The 23128-nt window shown below is 46.8% G+C and overlaps 1 protein-coding gene and 1 long non-coding RNA gene across 10 annotated transcripts in view; one reads left to right on the top strand and one right to left on the bottom strand.

Annotated features, from left to right (window-relative positions):
- The first annotated feature begins 9218 nt into the window (after positions 1-9218).
- Positions 9219-17006, top strand: LOC138846988 (uncharacterized). The gene is made up of 3 exons (XR_016225806.1): positions 9219-9358; positions 9782-9855; positions 16263-17006. It is a non-coding gene; the product is annotated as an uncharacterized LOC138846988 (long non-coding RNA).
- ZKSCAN5 (zinc finger with KRAB and SCAN domains 5) overlaps positions 15618-23128 on the bottom strand; it is a 23253-nt gene continuing 15742 nt past the window's right edge. For all 9 annotated transcript variants that reach the window (XM_008248910.5, XM_002721862.6, XM_008248909.5 and 6 more), the window contains 2 exons: positions 20722-21327; positions 15618-17277 (listed from right to left, as the gene is read on the bottom strand). In XM_008248910.5, the coding sequence (XP_008247132.3) occupies positions 16157-17277; positions 20722-21327 (1727 nt within the window). In that variant the 3' untranslated portion in view covers positions 15618-16156. The remainder of the gene's footprint in view (positions 17278-20721; positions 21328-23128) is intronic.

Below are 23128 nucleotides of genomic sequence, written 5' to 3'. Positions count from 1 at the left end.
GAGGCAAGTATTGAGGTGTGCAGCTGACATTTGGACCACAAAATCATGAAATCCGAATCTCCTAAAGATGTTGGGGAGAGGGGTGGAGTGTAGGCTGAACAGGTTAGAAACGGAAAAGAGACTGAGAAGGGAGGATTGAAGGCAGTTCCGCCCCTGGTGGGAAGGCTAAACCACACAGAAATGGAGAGGGAGAGTGTGTCGTGCTGGGACAGGAATCCTTTGGGCACTCTGATTCCCAGGGAGCCTTGGGTCTTTAAAAAATATGACACCTGGGGACCCACACTATGGCATAGAGCGTAAAGCTGCCACTGTGATGCCAGCATCCCATATGTGCACCAGTGCCAGTCCCAGCTGCCCCACTTCTGATCCAGCTCCCTGTTAACACGCCTGGGAAAGCAGTCCAAGATGGCCCAAGTGCTTGGGTCCCATTCATCAGTGTGGAAGACTCAGATGGAGCTCTTGGCTGCAGCCTGGCCTAGCCCCAGCTGTTGCAGACATTTGGGGAGTAAACCAGTGGATGGAAGCACCAATGATATTCTGAATCCAGAGATACTTTTAAAATATAAAAAATTCTAAGGCATTTACCAAAAAACAAGAAAAACACCTAGCCAAACTTCTCCTTTAAAAAGAGCTATTGGGGGGGAGGGGGCAGCGAGGATTGCCCAGGTCCTTGGGCCCCTGCATCCATGTGGGAGACCCAGAAGAAGCTCCTGGCTCCTGGCTTCAGATCGGCTCAGCTCTGGTTGTCGCGGCCATCTGGGGAGTGAATCAGCAGATGGAGGATCTCTCTCTCTCTCTCTCTCTCTCTCTCTCTCTGCTTCTCTCTCTGTGTAACTCTTTCAAATAAATAAATAAATCTTAAAAAAAAAAAAAAGAGCTATCGGGGTGGGTGTTGTGGTGTAGCAGGTAAAGCTGCCAGCAGAGGATGGCCCAAGTCCTTGGACCCCTGCACCCATGTGGCAGAACTGGAACAATCTCTTGGCTCCTGACTTCCGCCTGGCCCAGCCCCAGTCATTGTAGCCATTTGGTGAGTGAACCAGTGGATGGAAAACTCCCTATATATTCATCTCTCTATATAACTCTGTCAAATAAATAAATAAATAATTTTTTTAAGTTATCAAGATTTTAAGTTACCAGGTCATTATGGCAGGTGGAATCATAGCTCCCCAAACATCTCCAAGTCCTGCTCTCTGGAACCTGGAAAGATTTACCTTCCACAGCAAAAGGGGACTTTAAAGACATGACTATGTTAAGGACTATGAGGCAGGAAGATTATTATGGATTATCCAGTGAGGGCAACCATAAGAGTCCTTATAAAAGGGAGGTAGGAGTATTAGAGAAATATTTTTCTTTCACTTAAAAAATATTTATTTATTTTTAAGAGAGAGTGACAGAGAGAGAGACAGGGGGTGAGAGGTTCACTCCCCACATAGCCAGCCACAACAGCCAGAGGTGGGCCAAGCTGGAGCCAGGAGCCAGCCACTCCATCCTATCCTCCCATACGTGGCAGGGGCCCCAGGGCCACCTTCCACTGCCTTCCCAGGAAGCTGGGTAGGAAGCCGAGCAGCCGGGACTCAAAGCTCTGCTCTGATACTGGCTGCCAGCATCATCAGTCCCTAGACAGAAGTTTGGAAGTGTTACACTAGCTAGCTCTGAAGATGATGGAAAACACGCTGGGAGCTGAGGCAGGCAGGCAGCCCCCTAGAAGGGGGGAAAGGCAGGGAAATTAATCCTCTCCAAGAGGATGCAGAAGAAAATGTAGCCCTGTTGACCCATGTTAGACTGCTGACCTTCTGAACTCGAAGGTAGTAAACTTTTGTGGTTTAAGACACTAAATCTGGGGTAATATACCACCAATAGGAAACTAATAGTCATTATACAAAAATCAAGCATCTTGATATATAATATACGTATTATATGCTGGAAGATACATTCAGAATCATTTCATATACTATAGAAAGAACTGGAAGAGAGGTGCTGATGCACTCCAAAGATAAATAACAGGTAAAGAAGCAGCAATACTGATGGCTTGATTTGACCAGTTTATAGTGTATACATGTGTTGAAATATTGCATGATACCCCCAAAAGTACAAGAGCTGCACACTAAACAAAAGTGTTTAATAAAAAACCCACGTGTATATATATGCATATATATACACACACACATATATATGTGGTATTATTTATATATATATATATATAGAGAGAGAGAGAGAGAGAGACAGACAGACAGAAAGCTCCCACTCAGTTAATTATCTAATTGTTGTCAGTTCACATTTTGGAGATTTGTGGATGAAGAGAGATGCCTGGACTAGTAGAGAGGACCCGGCAATGCAACAGCTGAGCAGAGAGTCACTGTGCCCTTCCCTGCAGGATGCCTGTGTGGGAGTCATTCCCTGGTCAGGGCTTCCCTGCTGGGCCTGGTTGATTGAAAGACTGGGACATCATTTCCCGGGTTGCGTTCTGCAGAGTGCACGTGCCCTAAGATGTCGCATTGGGTTCTGCTGCAGGGGAGGGCTTCTGTGGAGGACACACTGCGAGGTAATCTGGGCTTAGTTATTATAACCGTGATTGCAGGTCTCTAGAGATCCTTGAACCTGCCAGTGTGCATTCATTTATTTAGTGTGAATATGCAGCACACATATTCTAGGCCCTTGAGCATTAAGGAGGAATGAGATAGCCAAGGTTCCTGCTCTCTTCATGCTACGGCAAGAAGCAAACAAATTAGCAGTAAACAGGGAAGAAAAAGTGCAGACACTGGTGAGCGTGAGTAAGATGATGGGAGGCAGGGGTTTGATTTAAAGTTTATGTAGTTTATATATTAAGGATTCAGAATTTGCATTTGGAGGTGTCTAGCCTAGTGGTTAAGAAACCCAAGACCTTGGCCGGCACTGTGGCTCACTAGGCTAATCCTCCACCTGCGGCGCCGTCACCCCAGGTTCTAGTCCCAGTCGGGGCACCGGATTCTGTCCCGGTTGCCCCTCTTCCAGGCCAGCACTCTGCTGTGGCCCGGGAGTGCAGTGGAAGATGACCCAAGTCCTTGGGCCCCTGCACCCCTTCCTCGGAGGAAGCTCCTGACTCCTGGCTTCAGATCGGCTCAGCTCTGGCTATTGCAGCCAACTGGGGAGTGAACCAGCATATAGAAGACCACTCTCTCTCTCTCTGCCTCTCCTCTCTCTGTGTAACTCTTTCAAATAAATAAAATATATCTTTAATAAAAGAGAGAGAGAGGGAGAGAGAGAAAGAGAGAGGGAGAGAGAGGGAGGGTGGGAGGGAGGGAGGGAGTAAGGAAGGAAGGAAACCCAAGTCCCACATCAGAGTGCCGGGATTCAATTTCCTGTCTCAGGCACCTGAGTCTAGTTTCCTACCAATGCAGACCCTGGTAGGCAGCAGTAATGGCTCAAATAACTGGGATCCTGCCACCCATGTGGGAGACCTGGGCTGTGATTCCAGCTCCTGAGCCCAATTCAGTGTTAGCTTCAGGCATCTGGGAGGTGAGCTAGCAGATGGTATCTTTCTTTCTCTCTCTCTCGCTCTCATTCTCTCAATTTTTTTTCAATTTTTTAAGAGACGGATCTATGGAGTGGAATAAAAAGTTTAGAAATAAATCTTTATCTATCTATCTACGCTGATTTTTGATAAATTATCAAGGTAGCCAGGCCGAACTGAAAATAAGGCCTAGGATCTGTTTATACCCATGGCAATAATGCAAAGGAGACTACGTGTGCGGCCTCAGCAGGTTACCTGGGTTAAACTCGGAGCCAGTTCAGGGAAAAGAGTAGGATCCTGGTACCTGTTCTCAGGAAACTTGTATCCAACCTTCATGCTGCTTCATGATATTGGTGACAAATACTATTTGTCCAGTGGACAGAAGTGGCAAGGATTCTGGATGTCCTAGACAAATAACCAGTAGGGCAATACATAAACCTGAAGATTCAGGAGCCTGTCCAATCGGTGAAGGCTTGAGGGAGAAGGGGCCGGTGGTCTGGGGCACGTAAGGACATCACCGCATGGTAAAGGACAGTTGTCTCACCTGCACCCTCTAATCCCAATTAAATTAGCACATGCTTGAGGAGCCTCTTTGGATACTGGAGGCCATATATGCCACACAGAGGAAAACTATTGCAACCCATTGTCATGTGACCTGGGGATTTCCATTCATTTGAAGGGGCTTAGAGCAACAGAAGTCTCTACAGTAAGTCCAGGTAGCCACGCAAGTTTACTCGCAAATCCAATGGTTCCAAAGTGTCTCTGCTGGATACAAATGCTGTACGGAGTGTAAGGAAAGCCCCCAGTAGGAGAGTGTGTTAGTTTTCCATGGCTGCCATAACAACGTACCATAAACTGATGAGCTTAAACAACAGAAATGGAGTGCCTCCCAGTTTTGGAGGCTAAAATCAGAAATCAAGGTGTGGTTTCCTCTGGGGGCTGTGAGGAAGGGTCTGTCCATGCCCCTGGGGGCTGTGAGGAAGGGTCTGTCCATGCCCCTGGGGGCTGTGAGGAAGGGTCTGTCCATGCCTCTGGGGGCTGTGAGGAAGGGTCTGTCCATGCCTCTCCAGCTTCCGGCATTCCTTCGCTTCACAATCTTTGTCTTCATCTTCACTCTGCATTCTTCCTGGGTGCTGTGTCCAGCTTTTTTTTTTTTTTTTTTTAAGTGTTATCTATTTACTTCAGATGCAGAAAGATAGACAAAGGGGATAGGGCTAGAGATAGAGATAGAGATTAGCTAGAGAGCTCATATCATCTGGTTCCCTCCCCAAATGCCCATAACAGTAGGACTGAGTCAGGCTTAAGATGGAAGCCATGAATTCAGAGAAAAACACTCAGCTAGCAGGGAGCTGGAATCTGGAGCCAGAGCTGAAAATCAAACCCAAGCACTCTGATATGACATGTGGGTATTCTAACCAGCATCTTTTTTTGTTTAAGATTTATTTATTTATTTGAAAGAGTTACACACACAGATAGAAAGAGAGGCAGAGAAAGAGAGAGAGAGGTCGGTCTTCCATCTGCTGGTTCACGCCCCAGATGGCTGCAACTGCCAGAGCTGTGCTGATCCGAAGCCAGGAGCCAGGAGCTTCTTCTGGGTCTCCCACGTGGGTTCAGGGCCCCAAGGACTTGGGCCATCTTCCACTGTTTTCCCAGGCCATTAGCAGAAAGCTGGATCAGAGTGGAGCAGCCAGGACTTGAACTGGCGCCTACATGGGATGCCGGCACTGCAGGTGGCAGATTTACCCGCTACGCCACAGCGCCGGCCCCATCTAGCCAGCATCTTAACCACTAGGTCAAATACCTGCCTCTCTCCTTTTTACAAGGAAATCATTTAGATTGAAGGCCCACCCCATCCTGGGACGACCTTGATATAAGCATGATTTAGTTCCCACATCATGCAGACTTTAAGCACCAAAGTCATAAGTGAATGATAGAGCGGAGACTTGATCCAATTAAGATATTTTGGGTGTTCAGTCCCACTCAAAGCTTGCTCTGAAGGACAATGGTAATGAAAATTCTCCCCCCAGGCCAGTGCCGCGGCTAACTAGGCTAATCCTCTGCCTTGCAGCGCTGGCACACCGGGTTCTAGTCCTGGTCGGGACTCCAGATTCTATCCCGGTTGCCCCTCTTCCAGGCCAGCTCTCTGCTGTGGCCCGGGAAGGCAATGGAGGATGGCCCAAGTGCTTGGGCCCTGCACCCCATGGGAGACCAGGAGAAGCACCTGGCTCCTGGCTCCTGCCTTCGGATAGGCCTGCAGCGCGCTGGCCGCGGCGGCCATTGGAGGGTGAACCAACGGCAAAAGGAAGACCTTTCTCTCTCTCTCTCCCTCTCTCTCTCTCTCACTGTCCACTCTGCCTGTAAAAAGAAAAAAGAAAGAAAATCCCGCCCCCCCCCCAGCAGTAGTACGTTTAGTCATGCACATCCTGTCTCAGCAGTGGTAACCTAAGGTACAGACATCCAATGACTTGGGCAATAACTGGTTTGGCTTGTTGGTCAGGGGCTATTCAAGTGCTTATGCAATTGGCTCAGGAACAAAGAGACTGTGGTGGAAGGGCGGAGGCTGTGCATGTTTCCAACCATATGGGCTACCTCTTACCAAGGCTGATAAAACTCCTACCACTGCAGTGTCTGATCTGCCGGCACTAGAGACCTCGCAGGATTAGAGACTGACACGGAGCCCTGGGGACACCAGTTACCACCTGGTTGAGTGCAATTTGTTTTTTGCCAGGATAGATACATGCTCTAAATATGGGCTTGTGTTCCCCAACTGCTTTGCCTCACAATTTGAGGGCATGCACTATGCCTTATCTTTTTTTTTTTTTTTTTACAGGCAGAGTGGACAGTGAGAGAGAGAGACAGAGAGAAAGGTCTTCCTTTGCCGTTGGTTCACTCTCCAATGGCCGCTGCAGCCGGCACACCCTGCTGATCCGATGGCAGGAGCCAGGTACTTCTCCTGGTCTCCCATGGGGTGCAGGGCCCAAGCACTTGGGCCATCCTCCACTGCCTTCCCGGGCCACAGCAGAGAGCTGGCCTGGAAGAGGGGCAACCGGGACAGAATCCAGCGCCCCAACCAGGACTAGAACCTGGTGTGCTGGCGCCGCAAGGCTGAGGATTAGCCTAGTGAGCTGTGGCGCCGGCTATGCCTTATCTTTTGACATAAACTGAAGAACCCATTCGCTAGACAAGGCAATGTGACAATGAGCCTGTGACCCACCATCATCCAGAGGCAGCTGGCCAGAGAATTGAGGAATGGCTGTTGAAGATCCAGCTAAATTGCTGGCTGAACTATAACACCCTGGAAAGCTGGGGAGCTGCCCTTCAGAATACAGAGCATGCATTAACATGCCTGGAATCAATATGCATGAGTGGTATTTTGTCTCCAACAGCGGGACCACATTTGTTCAGAAACCAAGGAGCTGGAATAGGATAGACCCAGTACTATCATACTCCAGAACCCATTTGTGCCTCCTATGTTCAAAATCTAGAGTCTGTCGGGTTATGGTCCTGATTCCCAGGGGAAACACTTTCTCTAGGACATATATTAGATGTTACAATGAACTGCAGACTGAAGAACACTAGGCCTCTTTGGGCTCTTCCTGCCAGTAGATCAGTAAATAAAGAAAGGAGTTATTATTTTTTTAAAGATTTATTTATTTATTTGAAAGTCAGAGTTAACACAGAGAGCAAAGGAGAGGCAGAGAGAGAGAAGTCTTCCATCCACTGGTTCACTCCCCAATTGGCTGCAATGGCTAGAGCTACGCTGATCCGAAGCAAGGAGCCAGGAGCTTCTTCCAGGTCTGCCACGCGGGTGCTGGGATCCAAGGACTTGGGCCATCTTCTACTGCTTCCCCAGGCCATAGCAGAGAGCTGGATTGGAAGTGGAGCAGCCGGGCCTCGAACCAGCGCCCATATAGGATGCCGGCACTGCAGGTGATGGCTCTACCCACTATGCCACAGCACTGGCGCCAAGAAAGGAGTTAATACAATGGCCCCACAGTCCCTGCCACATGCACCACAGAAATACAAACACTTAGACCCAGCCAACTGCACTCAATAACCTACCTTCCTGGACACATCAGGCACTTCATGATAAGAACAGAGACAGGGGATGGGGAGGAGAAACCAGTTTAAACAAGAAGAAAAATGGAATGCATAACAATGTGATGGCTCTTAGAGATGACTTGTGACACTGGGAGGAAATACGAAGATGTATCTGTAGGAACACGTTCTGAGAATATGATTTCAACAGGGGCCTAGTTTAGAGTCATCTGGTGACAACAGTGCAGACGCACGCAAACGCATGATTGAAAAGAGTCACAAGGAAGAAGAAAGAAACAGTGGCAACCTCAGCAAGCTCTAACCCCATAAGGAATGGAACGTTAGTCAGGGCTTAGAAGGCAGCTCAGGTTACCTCCTGGTTACCTTTAGGCTCTGTATGTAGTAGGTGGCTGTTTCTTTTGTTCAATTTTCCATTGTTGTACTTGATCATACACTTGTCTCAGAACTTCATGTCACAGCCATTCAGGGTCTCAGTCCACGATTTATGAAAGGTGAAGTTATTGTGTTTTATCTTTATTTATTTGAAAGGCAGAGAGAGAGAGAGAAACAGAGATGGACAGAGATCTTCTTCCCCAACCCCCTTGCTAATGCCTGCACAGCTTGAGTCAGACCAGACTGAAGTCAGAAGCCAAGAACTCGATCTAGGTCTAGTACATGGATGACAGCGACCCAGGTGTTGAGCCATCACCTGCTGCCTCCCAGGGTGCACATTCTATGAGAATCAGAAGCAGGAATAGAACTCAAACCAGGCACTCTCATATGAGACGCAGGAATCTTAACCTGAGTCTTAACCACCACCAGGTCAACAGCCCGCCCAAAGGTGAGGTTATACTCGACCTACTCAGGAAGTACCGCTAGAAGCCATCATGATGGTTATGACAGTGACAGCGAATGTGCCACAGAATTCAACTCACTATGGGTAATCTCCCTATTGTTGCTCTGAAAACTCCCTGGGAACATTAGCCCAGCTCTGGATCCTATAACTAACGCTGCAAAGAACACCTTTGCCCATAGATCAAGTCTTTGAAAATACTGACTTTCCAGGCCGGAGCGCTGTGGTGCAGCGGGTTAAGGCCCCAGCCTTGGCCTGAAGCGCCAGCACCCCATAGGGATATCTGTTCTAGTCCTGGCTGCTCCTCTTCCGATCCAGCTCTCTGCTATGGCCTGGGAAAGCAGTAGATGATGACCCAAGTCTGTGGGCCCCTGCACCTGCGTGGGAGACCTGGAAGAAGCTCCTGGCTCCTGGCTTTGGATCGGCGCAGCTCCAGCCATTGTGGCCATCTGGGGGAGTGAACCATTGGATGGAAGACCTCTCTCTCTGTCTCTACCTCTCTCTGTAGCTCTGTCTTTCAAATAAATAAAATAAAATTAAAAATTAAAAAGGAAAATACTGACTTTCCGACTGCCAATACACAAATAAGCAGCAAGCACTCGGGTCTGGAAAACCATTTATCCTTGGCCTTCGTCTGTCTACACCCGTGTGTCAGTTACCGCACTTACTGGCATCAGTAAGAAAACAAGAAAAGTGTAAGCATCTGAGCAAGGTAGTAGCCAGGGAAACCTGATCCCCTCTTCTCTGCCCCTACACGTCCTCCGGGCCCAGAAGCTGAGGAACCGGATTCTCAAAGCCACCGGCGACAGCTTTGAGAACACCGACGCAGAGTCCTCCCGCGTTCCTAGAGAGTACGCCGGAGCGGAGCGCAGTCCCGGAAGACGGATGTGACGCACTTCCGGTTCCTGGCGCTTCCGGGACGCTCGGAATTCAGCGCCTTGGATACCTCAGCGCCTCAGACGGCCCGGCGATCCACGGTGAGAGGCGGGTGCGACCGGTGCGGACAGTCGTCGTGTTCCACGGTCGCCCTGAGCCCGACGGCCCGCAGACCGGGCGTGGGAGCCCGTCCCTGCCCTTCGGCCGAGCCTCGGCAGTGGGCGGCGCTGTTTCCGCTCAGCGACAGCACCGGGTCCCGGAGGGAAGGCGAGATGCTGTGGGACCGGGAAAGGCAGTCCGCGTGCCCCTCCTGTGCCCTGGCGTCCTGGGTTTGCACCCCGAGGGCTCGGGGACAAGGTGACCCTGGTGTCATCTCTGGGTTCCGGAAGACCAAGTTCCGGGGGGCCTGACCAGCCTCAGGTGCTGCAGATCGGCTGTTCACCCGGAACCCGCCACCGACGGCAGGGGTTAACGGAGTGTCTGCAGTATCAGACTGCTGTTGGCGTTTTGCCTTTGAGTTGCAGGACTTTGTGATGGCCTGTTTCGTGAGCCCCTTCGGACACCGGCTGGGCTTTCGGTCGCCGCTTGACTGAGCGGGGTGAGTAGCAGAGTGGGGGAGGTGGTGGGTGTCACGGTGGAGAGCTGGGCCTCTGGGAGACCAGTGCTCGCTCTGCCGCTGAGCAGGGCGATCTGGGACGAAGCTTAGACTCCAGGCTTAACGTCGATCCCGAGTAGGGGTGGGCGTGGGCGCAGCGGGTTAAGCCTTTGCGTGGGGCTCCTGCCTCCCCGTGTTGCAGTGCCTAGTTCGAGCCGAGCCACCTTCCTGCTGGTGGGTCTGGAAGGCAGAAGTACTTGTCCTTGGCTCACGTACTTGCCCCTGCCACCCACAGAGGAAACCCTGATGGCGTGCCTGGCTTCCGGCTAGCCGAGTTCTGGTGTTGGGGGTATTTGGGTAGTGAACCAAGAGATGGAAGATCTCTCTCTCTCCTTCTCTCCTCCCATCTCTATCATCTGCCTTTCAAATAAAGATAAATCTTTTAAAAAAATCGATCCTAAGTCACATAAATGAGATTATCTCAAGGGCCCTTCCAATTCGGGAATTCTATGGTAGGCTCAAGTTACCTGTGAAAAGGAAGCCTAGATAACACCTTGCCTCCATTTCCTAGCAAGAAAGATGCTTCCGTTATTGACAGAAGCTAAGTGGTAGAAGACCGAGGAAAACATTGATTTTACAGGCCAGCGCTAAGCAGATTATAGGCAATTGATAGATGAATTGTGGAGAATACACTGTGAACATGACTGTTTGCTGGAGAAATAGGTTGGTTACAGGAGGTATAATGGGAACCATGTATGTGACTTACCTGTGGACATGTCTGTTTCTGTATTTTAAACTTTCACTGCTACAGTATTCCTCTATTCAGATGCTTGATAAATAGCCTGTCACAGTGAAATCTATAAATACATGCCCTTCAGGAATTGAAATGCCAGGCCTATATTGAGTTTTCTTAAATTAACTGCAGCAACTTTGTTAGGTGACTTAAGGGCAACAATGAAAGCAAAAGACAGTCCTTATTCTAGAGGATGTATCTAGTTTTGTTTTTTTTTTTTTGTTTTTTTTTTTTTTGTTTTTTTTTTTTGATAGGCAGAGTGGACAGTGAGAGAGAGAGACAGAGAGAGAAAGGTCTTCCTTTTGCCGTTGGTTCACCCTCCAATGGCCGCCGCTGCAGCCGGCGCACCGCGCTGATCCGATGGCAGGAGCCAGGAGCCAGGTGCTTTTCCTGGTCTCCCATGGGGTGCAGGGCCCAAGCACCTGGGCCATCCTCCACTGCACTCCCTGGCCATAGCAGAGAGCTGGCCTGGAAGAGGGGCAACCGGGACAGAATCCGGTGCCCCGACTGGGACTAGAACCCGGTGTGCCGGCGCCGCAAGGTGGAGGATTAGCCTATTGAGCCACGGCGCCGGCTAGGATGTATCTAGTTTTGATAAGGTTTGCAAGCATTAAGAATTAAATTTCAGGGTAAGAACTGTGAGGACTGTATATACCCAGCCAGTGGAGGAGACAGTCTGAAGTTGAGGTGCCGGGATCATTTGAAAAATGTAAAATAGGGGCTGGCACTGTGGCATAGAAGGTTAAGCCTCCACCAGCAGAGCCAGCATCCCAAATGGGCACTGGTTAGAGTCCTGGCTGCTCCACTTCCAGCTCCCTGCTAACATGCCTGGGAAAGCAGAGAATTCACTATTAAAAAAAAAAAATTATTTATTTATTTGAAAGTCAAGAGTTACACAGAAAGAGAGGCAGAGACAGAGGTTTTCCATCCACTGGTCCACTCATCAATTGGCCACAGTGGTCGGAGCTGTGCCAATCCAAAGCCAGGAGCCTCCTCCGGGTCTCCCACATGGGTGCAGGGGCCTAAGGGCTTGGGCCATCTTCTACTGCTTTCCCAGGCCATTAGCAGAGAGCTGGATCGGAAGAGGAGCAGCCGGGACTTGAACTGGCACCCATATGGGATACCTGCACTGCACGCAGCGGCTTTACTCACTATGCCACAGCCCCGGCCCCAAGAACTCACTATTTAAAACTAGCTGGCTCCGCCTTTTTTTTCTCTTTCCCTCTGATTTTTTTTCCCTTTTGGGGAAATTTAAGCATTAAGTGATGAGAAAACCAGACTGGCTCTATATGTACACTCTAAACTATGCTAGGTAGTCAAAAATAAGAGGGGCAGGTATTTATAGCAGTTAAGATGCCACTTAGGACACCCACATCCCATAAAAGAGGGCCTAGGTTCTAGTCCCAGCCCTACTTCTAATTTGTTTCTTGCTAATGTGCACCCGGGAAGGCAGAAAATGATGGCTCCACCTGAAAGACCAGACCGAGTTCTGGGTTCCTGGCTTCAGCCTGGCCCAGCCCCAGCTGTTGCAGGCATTCAGGGAATAAATGAGCAGATGGTAGATACTCATTCTCCCTCATGTGTGTGAGCTCTCTTCAGAATGGATATTAATGACTCATCTGTACTGTATAAACATTTTTCTCCTATTTTAGCTTTGCCTGTATTCCATATGGAAGTTTAAAATTTATTTTTATGTAGCAAAATCTATCTTGTCCTGTTTGACTAGCACCAGCTGTTTTAGAGGCAGCTAAAATGCCAAAATAAATAGGCTCAGAATGTAATGGCCTAAGTAAAACAGACATTTTTTTTTTTTTTAATGTGCCATCTCGGGAAAAGCTGGTGAGCTCTAGTCACATGCGGTCATTCAAGGAGCCAGACACTGACTACAATGAACAGTTCTGTGCTGAAGACACTCTGGGGGAGCATCCGCTCATGAAAAGGGTTCTGAGGACTCCATTTATTACCTAACTCCTGTACGCCCCTACTCTAAGGGGGAGGGAGGGAAATGGGGAAGCTATGGTGTTCACTTTTCTAGTGTATGGTTACCTCGGTGACCATGGGCCTCTGTAGGTCAGATAGGGGAAACACTACATATACTTTGCCATGGTGTAGCAGGATCCTTCCTCAAGGGAACTAGATTCACCTTCAGTCAATGGATTCTAGGCATGAGTTGGCTTCCACTTGCAAATTAGGCCAAGATGTGTCCTTTCCTTGGGTCAGTTGGCTCCAAATGTCTGTTCACTCATTCTTTTCTAATTATATTAGGCAACTGATATTTCAGCCATCTCCATACAACCCTGAGGTCAGTCTGCCATCTGCACCCTCAGCCTTGCGGCCCAGTACAGTAATTACACCCACTTTGCTTTCTTTCGTACCTGGCTTCTGTTATTCCAGAATCTGTGACCACTTTTGCTTCTAGGGAGCCCAGCTGTGTATGAGCATCGCTTACTATCAGTCCTGGCAAATGACTATCAGCAAGCTTTTCAGTGACGCTGATGGGCCTCATGGCAAGCCTTCCTTACAACCTTGGTGAACAGTGCTCTTCAGGCCCTCCTGAAGAACACAGCCAGTGAGGGGTTGTTTGGGTGGTTCACTACAGCAGTGCCATCCCGTTTTGTCTATGTACGGGCCTTTAGTCCCTTTAGTCTGCCACACAAGCCTGGATATCACCGTTTCATTTTGGGCCACTGCTTTTTCAGAGCTTTCAAGAATCATCACAGCAGTGTTAGACTCGTCTCCCTCTTGCCAATGTTGAGTTTTGTCACTTGAAGTGTACTCTCATGTCAGGATTTCCCTTTCTGATTTTAAATATGACGCTCCCTGGTCAGGATCCACTCTCATAGTCCCCCAGCCCTACCAGCACACGCATCAGTCCCTGTAGCTCCTTAGATGTGACCCCTGCCCTCTGTTCACAAGGTAGCACTTGCACTCAGATCCGATGGTGAGTCTTCACCCTACACACCTGATAGACAGGTAAGCAGACAGCAGCAGATTCTGGGCATCAACACTATGTTAACACAGTACAACGCCTGCCTCACTTAAGGCATTCCAACATCGTGGGCTACTTGCACAGGGCCAGAATGCAGGGCAATCTAGGGATTTAAAGCATTCAATACAGCTACTCATGTAGGCCCATCTCTTCCCCACCACAGCCTTTGGCACTGACTTTGGCTAGATTTGCTCAGCTGAGAAGTCTGGCATTCCTGCAGTTCTCTCATTCTGTTTAGTCTTAGAGCTGAACTTCAGTTCTGTGGTTTGTGTGTAGTTGAGGGCCTCTTTAAATGCTACTAAGAAGGCCCTCTAACACTTTGCATTAATTTTTTTTTTGTACTGCTACTTTTAAAAATAAGTGGTTTTCAGCAAGAGCCTCTGAATCTCATAATCCTTGTTATTTTCCTGTTTGTCCAAATCTTTGTAAGTTATTACTACCTTTCTCAATGCACACCATCTCAGTTCATAAGTGAATGTTTTGGGGCTAGCGCTGTGGCTCACTTGGTTAATCCTCCGCCTGCAGCGCCAGCATCCCATATGGGTGCTGGGCTCTAGTCCCAGTTGTTGCTCTTCCAGTCCAGCTCTCTGCTGTGGCCCGGGAAGGCAGTGGAGGATGGCCCAAGTGCTTGGGCCCCTGCCACCCACATAGGAGACCAGGAGGAGGCTCCTGACTCCTGGCTCCTGATTGGCGTAGTTCGGGCCGTAGTGGCCATTTAGGGGGGTGAACCAACGGAAGGTAGACCTTTCTCTGTGTGTCTCTCTCACTGTCTAACTGTATCTGTCAAATAAAATAAATAAGTGAATGTTTCAGTGGTTTAACAGGTGCCACATGCCAGGACTATCAATACTCCATGTGACATCACAACTTTCTAGCAGTCAGCTTCCTAGTACTCATTCTAACAAATGTCCTATATCAGTTCTCTGGAGCAGAGCCTGACACAGGGATTCTGAGCCACATGATTTGAGGGTGTCCTCGAAAGAAAAAAAACATTTAAGGAAAATGAAACACGGTAGAGACGTTAAAGAGCTGAGCATGGACAAAGGCTGAGATAAAGCCTAGCTTTGGCTTGATCCCAAGAGAGGGTTCTGGAGCATAATTACAGCATAGACTCCCCACCCACCCCAAGCAAGTGAATTATCCTTTTGTACCGCTATCAGTCATTGGCTGAGGGTGTGGAGGGTTGATAACTCCTTTGGAAAGCAGCCTCCACTGTCCAAGGACAGTTCCCCTAGAGTCTCTGGAGAAATGAGAGAACAGAGCACTTACCACCCAAGCTCAGAGCAGCTAGAGAATGGGTGTGTCAACTTGGTAAAGGGGTCTGGATAGGTTACCACAGTGACGTAAATATTTAGGGAACACTTACTGTATGTCAGGCAAATCAGCAGAGGCAGGGCTTCAGCACACTCAAGCACTTTCACCCTCCCTAGCTAACAGGCTCAAGCTAATGATCTTATCCATGTCATCTTTCTTGCCCCCCCAAAACCACTACCCACACCTTCCCACAAGGCAGGGCTAACTGGGTCACATCATGCCTGTTCCCTGTTACTACTGACTTTGAGTTCTAGTTGTGAAGTGAATTGAAACTCATTCTGAACACTGTCACTCTAAGGCAGATCTATCTTCAGGGCACCTGGGAATCAGCTCACATATTACTTGACCTTTAACTCGATCCAACTTATTGTATAGATTTAGCTGCCCTTATTTTGAGTCATAAAATACAGACCACCCCAGTTTTTCCCTTCTAGTCTATTCCTCTAAGGCCCCTGGTTCCTTCATCTTAAGATGTGACTAAGCAGCACAGTTTCTCCTGATTTTACTAGTTTAACTCCTCTTCGTATACTGGCTATCCTTAATGCTACTAGAATCAAAAGAAAACAACATACGTTTCAAGAAGTTGCAGATTGAATATCGCAGTAGAAACATACACACCATACCATCTAGCCTCTGCACCCAATTTTGCCAAAATAGATGACCTGCCAGTTTCTTTTCAAAGGGTTTTAATATTCAAGATGGGAACAGTGACTGGAGTATTGTAGTGGCTGGGATAATTATTTCTAAAAAAGGTTCATTGCTGAGGTACCAAAATGGGTGTCATGCTGGAGTTCTTTTTTCACTGCACTCTTCCCTGAATAGATAGGCTGTCAAAGCAGAAAACTACAAATAAAGCTTATTTCTACTGCATCCATGAGGTTTTTCCCAGAATCAGTTTTCTGAGTTTCAAATGAAGGTGTGTCACCTGAAGGTTCTCCATCATCCACCATAGCCATAGGTTCTCTTTGTCTAGATTCCCAAGCATGAAAATGCTAACCCAAACATTTCTTAGTGGGGAAAGCAAACATATCTATTTATTGTGAATTCTCCAATGTTCCCAAAGGCTGAATTCTGCCTGAAGGATCTCAACATATCTGTAGTTTGATGGCAAACTTCAAATACCTGAAGCTGTTGTACTCATTGTAGGAGTAACGTTTCTCTTTAGGAAGGTGTTTCTAAAACTAAGAGCTGTTGTGTAGTAGAAATACTTACACACTTAGGGTGTTTATGGAATCTGTCCTCTCATGGCTTCTCAGATGTTTAAACAGGCTACAACTCCAACTAAAACTCATTCCACATTCTTTACATTGATAGGGTTTCTCACCAGTATGGATTCTTTGATGTTGACTAAGATGCGACTTCAGAGTGAAGCCTCTTCCACATTCATCACACTGATGGGACTTCGTGCTGGGACAGATTTTTGGATGTTGTTTTTTGTGGGAACACTGGCCAACATTTTCTCTACATATATCACATTTATGGGTTTTCTCTGCAGTATGAGTTCTGTAGTGCTGAATAAGGTCTGAACTGTACCCAAAGGTTTTTCCACATATATCGCACTTGTAGGGCTGCTCTTGTAACTCAATCTTCTTATCCTCAATCACAGTCAAGTTCCAACTGTATGCTTCCTCACAAATGCCATTTTTTTCACTTTTCTGACCCATGTGAAGCACCTGGTGCTCAATCAGGCTAACGTACTGAAAAAAGATCTCTCCACATTCATGGCACTGATGAGATTTCTCTCTAGAGTGGAGTCGCAGATGTCCAGCAAGGTGTGAACGCCTCCCAAAGCCTTTCCCACATTCATTACACTTAAAGGGTCTCTCTCCACTGTGCACACTCTGATGCTGAACAAGATGGGATCTCACTCTAAAGGCTTTCCCACACAGATGACAGGTGTAGGGTTTTTCACCAGTGTGGACTCGCTGATGCTGAGTGAGGTGTACACGTTGATTGTAGCTTTTCCCACATTCATCACACCTAAATGGTTTCTCTCCAGTGTGGATTCGCTGATGTTGAATAAGATGTGCACTCTGAATAAAACTCTTTCCACATGTATTACATTTGTGTGGTCTCTCTCCTGTGGAGGATTTTTTGTGGATGTACCGGACTTCACTGCAATTCACCCTCTTTGAAGAGGGTTGTCCTAGTATCTCTTTCATGGGAATTCCTGGTTTTCTATCCACCAGGCCTTGGTGGTCATAGTCGTCTGCAAAATCTTGAACTTGAGAAACATTTCTTTGGATTTTTCCTGATAGTTCCATGTCTGCTTCTGAAAATTCTGAAATTTTCTTGACATTCAACTTTGTATTCTTTCTTTTGTCACTGCCTGAAAGAAATACAGAGCAAATTCAAATGTTATCAGTTGACAGAATAATCAGATGAAATTATGAAATAATTAGGAGTAACAGAAGGGAATGCATGTTATGTATCTGACACCAATGAGCACTGTAGCACTGTAGGTTAATTCTCTGCCTGTGGCGCTGGTATCTGAGTACCGGCTTGAGTCCTGGATGCTCCACTTCCAATTCAGCTCTCTGCTACGGCCTGAGAAAGCAGAAGATGCCCCAAGTCCTTGGGCCCCCACACGGGCATGGGAATCCTGGAAGAAGCTCCTGGCTCCTGGCTTCAGATCTGCCCAGCTCCAGCCATTGTGGCCCTTTGGGGAGTGAACCAGCAGATTAAAGACCTTTCTCTCTGTCTTCCCCTCTCACTGTAATTCTACCTCTTAAAGAAATAAATAAAATCTAAAAAAAAAAAAAAAAAACCTACAAAAAACTTTTAGTATTTGCTCAGGAAAAAAGAACAGGACAAAAAATGACTTATGTAAAAGGTGATAAGAATTACAGAGATTAAGCAATAATAGGGACAAGAGAAAAATATTATTAAATAAAGAGGAGAGAAGCAACTCAAATGGGAGGGAACACAGGAAATGCAAAGGGGCTCTTCTCCCAAAATGTGTAAGGCAGCCACAATGAGGTACAACAAAGATACACAATTAGATGGTGAGAAGTGATAAGAACTGGAAGAACAGGAAATAAAGGATTATGAGAGGATATATATATATATATATAGTTAGGAGATTATCTGATTAGGAGCCAGGAAATGAATGAGTCAGCAAAAAATTCTGTCAGGAAGGGAGATGCTGCCCTCTTCATCCTAAATCAAATTCTGGCTTAGTTTCCCTCTAAGAGCACCTCAGGCTTCCCCTTTGGAAATGCTCAGCTACCCGCAGGAGACCAACATCTCCACGAGGGCATGAACTGGGTCTGTCCTGTTCCCTGAGGGACCCCAAGCTCCTAGCACTAGAGGCTCTCAACATATATGGCTGGATGAGCAAATAAATGTTCCTCCTTTGACCCAAAAGAATGAGGTGGGGAGAGGGGTGAGTATTAACTGGGAAAGTAGCCATAGGAACAATTGCAGGGAAGATGCTTAAAAAAAAAAAAAAAGGAAAACTTGGGGCCGGCGCTGTGGCACAGTGGGTTAATGCCCTGGCCTGAAGCGCTGGCATCCCATATGGGCACCAGTTTAAGATCCAGCTGCTCCACTTCCGATCCAGCTCTCTGCTATGGCTTAAGAAACCAGTAGAAGATGGCCCAAGTTCTTGGGCCCCTGTACCCACATGGGAGACCCAGAAGAAGCTCCTGGCTCCTGACTTTGGATCAGCACAGCTCTGGCCGTTGCGGCCAATTGAGGAGTGAACCAGAGGATGGAAGACCTCCCTCTCTCTCTCTGCCTCTCCTCTCTCTGTAACTCTTTCAGATAAATAAATAAATCTTAAAAAAAAAAAAAAAAAAGGAAAACTTATTCTAAAGCAACTGTTTTTCAAGTCCAGAGCACTATCAGATTTCCCAAATTAGGCAGTCACCAAGTAGAAGGGGACTAAACTGTCTGACGAAATGGCTCAGTTCAATCCAACAAGTTCAAGACACAAACTTCTCTACCAATGATGGAAGACATGGCAGTGGCAGTTAATGTGAATAAAACAGCTGCATTTAGGGACATCAAAGGTATAATTAAAAAAAAAAAAAACAAACAAAAAAAAAAAACACTTTGCCCAGTCCTGGAGCTGTCTTAAAGACTCATTTAGTTCAGAGCAAAGTTTATGGTGATTGCATCCATATTTAAGATTAATGTCACCTGAAAAGATTTTTTAAAAAGTAAAATAGGAAAATTAACCTTACTCATAACTAAATTCATGAAAACGAGTAAAGAATTTTCTTCTAATTACTCCACTTACTAAAAAAAATGTAAGAACCCTGGCAAACATTTAGTAAATACCAATACTCTCATATGTGATGCAACTGTTCTTAGCAATTTGGTAGTATGTATAAAGAGCCATAAAAATATTTTTATTCTTTCATCTACTAATCCCTATTCTGGGAATCTATTATAAGGAAATAATCCTAAATATAGAAATATTCATAGTCACAACACATTTATCAGGACAAAAGAAAAATAATTCAAAGTTCCACAGCTGAAATACAGCTAAGTGAATTATGATGTCACCACACAAAAACAGGTTATCATAGATAACCAACATGAGGGCTGAGCAACACTGGAAGGTATGAATGTCTATACTTAATTTTACCATATGAGGACAACTATGTAAATATGGTCATGAAAAAAATAATACAAGGAGGGGATAGTACTGTGGTTAGGCATACACCTGTGGCACTTGCATCCCATGTGGGCACCAGTTCAAGTCCTGGCTGCTCCACATCAGATCCAGCCCCCTGCTGTGGCTTGGGAAAGCAGTAAAGGATGCCTCAAGTGCTTGGGCCCCTGCACCTGAGTGGGAGACCCAGAAGAAGCTCCTGGCTCCTGGCTTCGGATCAACCTACCTCCAGTTGTTGTGGCCACTTGGGGAGTGAACTAGCAGATGGAAGACTTCTCTGTCCCTCCCTTTGTCTGTAACTCTGCCTCTCTAGCAAATAAGTAAATTTTTTAAAATATATAAGGAAACACACTAAACAGTAACAGTTCTATTATGATGGTGGGATTGTGGGTGATCTCTTTCCTACGAACTCCCTGTACTACTGTTATAATTTTAAAATCAATAATATAGGTTGGCGCAGCAGCTCACTTGGCTAATCTTACGCCTGTGGCGCCGGCACCCCGGGTTCTAATCCTGGTTGGGGTGCCGGATTCTGTCCCGGTTGCTCCTCTTCCAGTCCAGCTCTCTGCTGTGGCCCGGGAAGGCAGTGGAGGATGGCCCAAGTGCTTGGGCCCTGCACCCACATAGGAGACCAGGAGAGGCACTTGGCTCCTGGCTTCGGATCGGCGCAGTGCGCCGGCCATAGCGGCCATTTGGGGGGTAAACCAACGGAAAAGGAAGACCTTTCTCTGTCTCTCTCTCTCTCTCTCTCTAACTCTGCCTGTCAAATAACAATAATAATATAATTAAATCAGGAAAAGGGGGACAACAGAAGGAAGCATGTAAGAGGGCTAAAGTCTCACATGCTACAATATAAAGTTCACAGATAATGTCTAAAAAGGATAGGCCAACCAATAGCATATTTCTTTAAAATATGGAATTACCAGGATAGATTAAGAGCTGAAAGTAGACGCCTCTTGGGAAAGTAAACAGATGTGCACAGGATTTTGTCTACTGATTTGACAACTTAAATATAAATAAGAATAAAATATATTTGCACCTTTGACCCTTCTTACTGCTTCCAGTGTCACAATCTGTCCATCCTATTGTACTGAGTACATAGGACAATTTTTGCCTCCCTTTATTCCCCAAATACAAACTCCTCACACATACATCTCTGGGATTTCTCCTTGAAGTGGCGTTTCAGGTGTTCGATCAGGTGTGAATGCCGACCAAAGTTCTTCCCACATTCATTACACCCATAGGGTCTCTCTCCACTGTGGACGCTATGATGCTGCACGAGATGAGAGCTCACCCGGAATGCTTTTCCGCACACCTGACATTTATAGGGTTTCTCACCAGTGTGGACTCGCTGGTGCTGAGTGAGGTGCACGCGCTGATTATAGCTTTTCCCACATTCGCCACATGTAAACGGTTTTTCTCCAGTGTGGATTCGCCGATGTTGAATGAAGTTTGAGGCTTGAAGAAAAAATTTGCCACAGTCGAGACATCTGTGACCTCTCTCACCATTTGTGTTCTGCTTACGGTTAAGGTCCTTGCCAGTGCTGAGATCTCTTTTCTGAGAAGAATTCTGCCTTGATTTTCCCACAGCGGAGTTCACCTGCCACCTCTGGACCATGCCCTTAAGGTCGCTGACTTCTGCAAACCCTTGACTCTGAGGAATGTTCCGCTCGGTGCTTCCCGGTGCCATCCAATGCGATGTGGCTTCCTCAGCAATCTGCTTTACCGTGAGCTCCGTATTGGCCCCGGGCTCACAATCTGAAATCACAGAAGGGAAAAGGGACATTTAGGTCTTTCCTGCAGTAGAAGAAATGATGAGGGTTCAGGATAATTAAGTGAGGCCAAAGTGCTGGAATGCATGACTGTGAAAAATACAAAGACACAAATGTGATAAAGACTCTTCAAGCAAAACTGACAGAGATTAGGGGAGGAGGAGCTGGTAGGAATGGTTCCAAAGAATGAGACAAGAGAACAGTCATTTTATTTCAAGAAAAGAATATCACCTTGATATGGTACTTACATATAGTACATGCTTGTCAATACCCGTGCAGTACTCAATAAAATATTCTTAATAAAATTTGATACTGGGTTACATTCCTCTTCCTGTGAATTCACAGCTTGGAGGAGAAAGGTGACATATGCAGTTTTACTAATCCTCAAAGGATTACAGAGTTGTATAATGAGTCGGTGAGGGGGGAGTCTTTCCAATCTGAAGAAGAAACTACTAATCAGTAGTCACTGATAAATGTAGATGTTTGAGTGACTGCAATCAGTTCCATCATACACTGCATCAGCAGCAGACATTTTACTCTGAACACTGAAGTTGAATATCATTTACAGAGACAAGTCTTCAGTAGTTAACCAAAAATAAGGAATATTATACCCTTCCTCCTTCCTAGACCCTGTACCTCACAGTGCCAATCCTACATCAGTTATCTGTTCTTCCTTGTCTCCGTATTTAACCCTGCTAGTTCTTTCCCAGTAGCATTTAAATATGCTTAAAACTTCTCCCATTAAAAAAAAAGAACATAAAAAAGGTGGGTATTTGACAGAGCAGTAAGTTATAGCTTGGGATGCCCAGTCCCATGGTGAAGTCCTTAGGTTTGCGGCCTGCCTCCACTTCTGAATCCAGCTTCCTGCTAATGAATACCTTGAGAGGTAGCAGTGTGATGGCTCAAAGAGTTGGGTGCCTGCTGCCCATGTGGGAGACCTGGATTGAGTTCCTAGCTCCTGGCTTTAGGTCAGCTCAGCTTTGGCTGTTAAGGACATTTGGGGAATTAATTCTCTCTCCCTCTCTAATACATAAAAATAAATACATAAAAAAAACATTTTACATACAAAAGTAATTCAGGGGCTGGCACTGTGGTGCAGCAGGTTAAAGCTCTGGCCTACAGTGCCAGCATCCCATATGGGCACCAAATCAAGTCCTGGCTGCTCCACTTCTGATCCAGCTCCTTGGTAATGTGCCTGGGAAATGCACCCATGTTAGAGACCTGGAAGAAGCTCCTGGCTCCTTGATTTGAATCGGCCCAACTCTGGCTGTTGGAGCCATTTGGGGAGTAAACCAGTGGATGGAAGATTCTCTCTCTCTCTCTCTCTGTCTCTACCTCTCCCGGTAACACTTTCAAATAAATAAAGTAAGTCTTAAAAAAAAAAAAAGAAAAAAATTCATTCTTTCAACTCTGTACAGTGATCTGAACACTCTCTTCTCCTGGACTAAGTTTTTTAAAAGTTCCTCTGCAATAGCTGTGTGTGTGTGTTTGTTTGTTTTTTGACAGGCAGAGTGGACAGTGAGAGAGAGACAGAGAAAGGTCTTCCTTTGCCGTTGGTTCACCCTCCAATGGCCCCTACGGCCGGCGTGCTCTGCTGATCTGAAGGCAGGAGCCAGGTGCTTCCTCCTGGTCTCCCATGGGGTGCAGGGCCCAAGCACATGGGCCATCCTCCATTGCCTTCCCGGGCCACAGCAGAGAGCTGGCCTGGAAGAGGAGCAACCGGGACAGAATCCGGCTCCCCGACCGGGACTAGAACCCGGTATGCTGGCACCACAGGTGGAGAATTA

The sequence above is a fragment of the Oryctolagus cuniculus genome, chromosome 19 (assembly GCF_051225735.1).
Source record: "Oryctolagus cuniculus isolate XC-2025 breed Fujian yellow rabbit chromosome 19, ASM5122573v1, whole genome shotgun sequence".
NCBI lineage: Eukaryota > Metazoa > Chordata > Mammalia > Lagomorpha > Leporidae > Oryctolagus > Oryctolagus cuniculus.
Note: the sequence above shows the minus strand (reverse complement) of the source record. Positions and strands in the feature narration are given on the sequence as shown.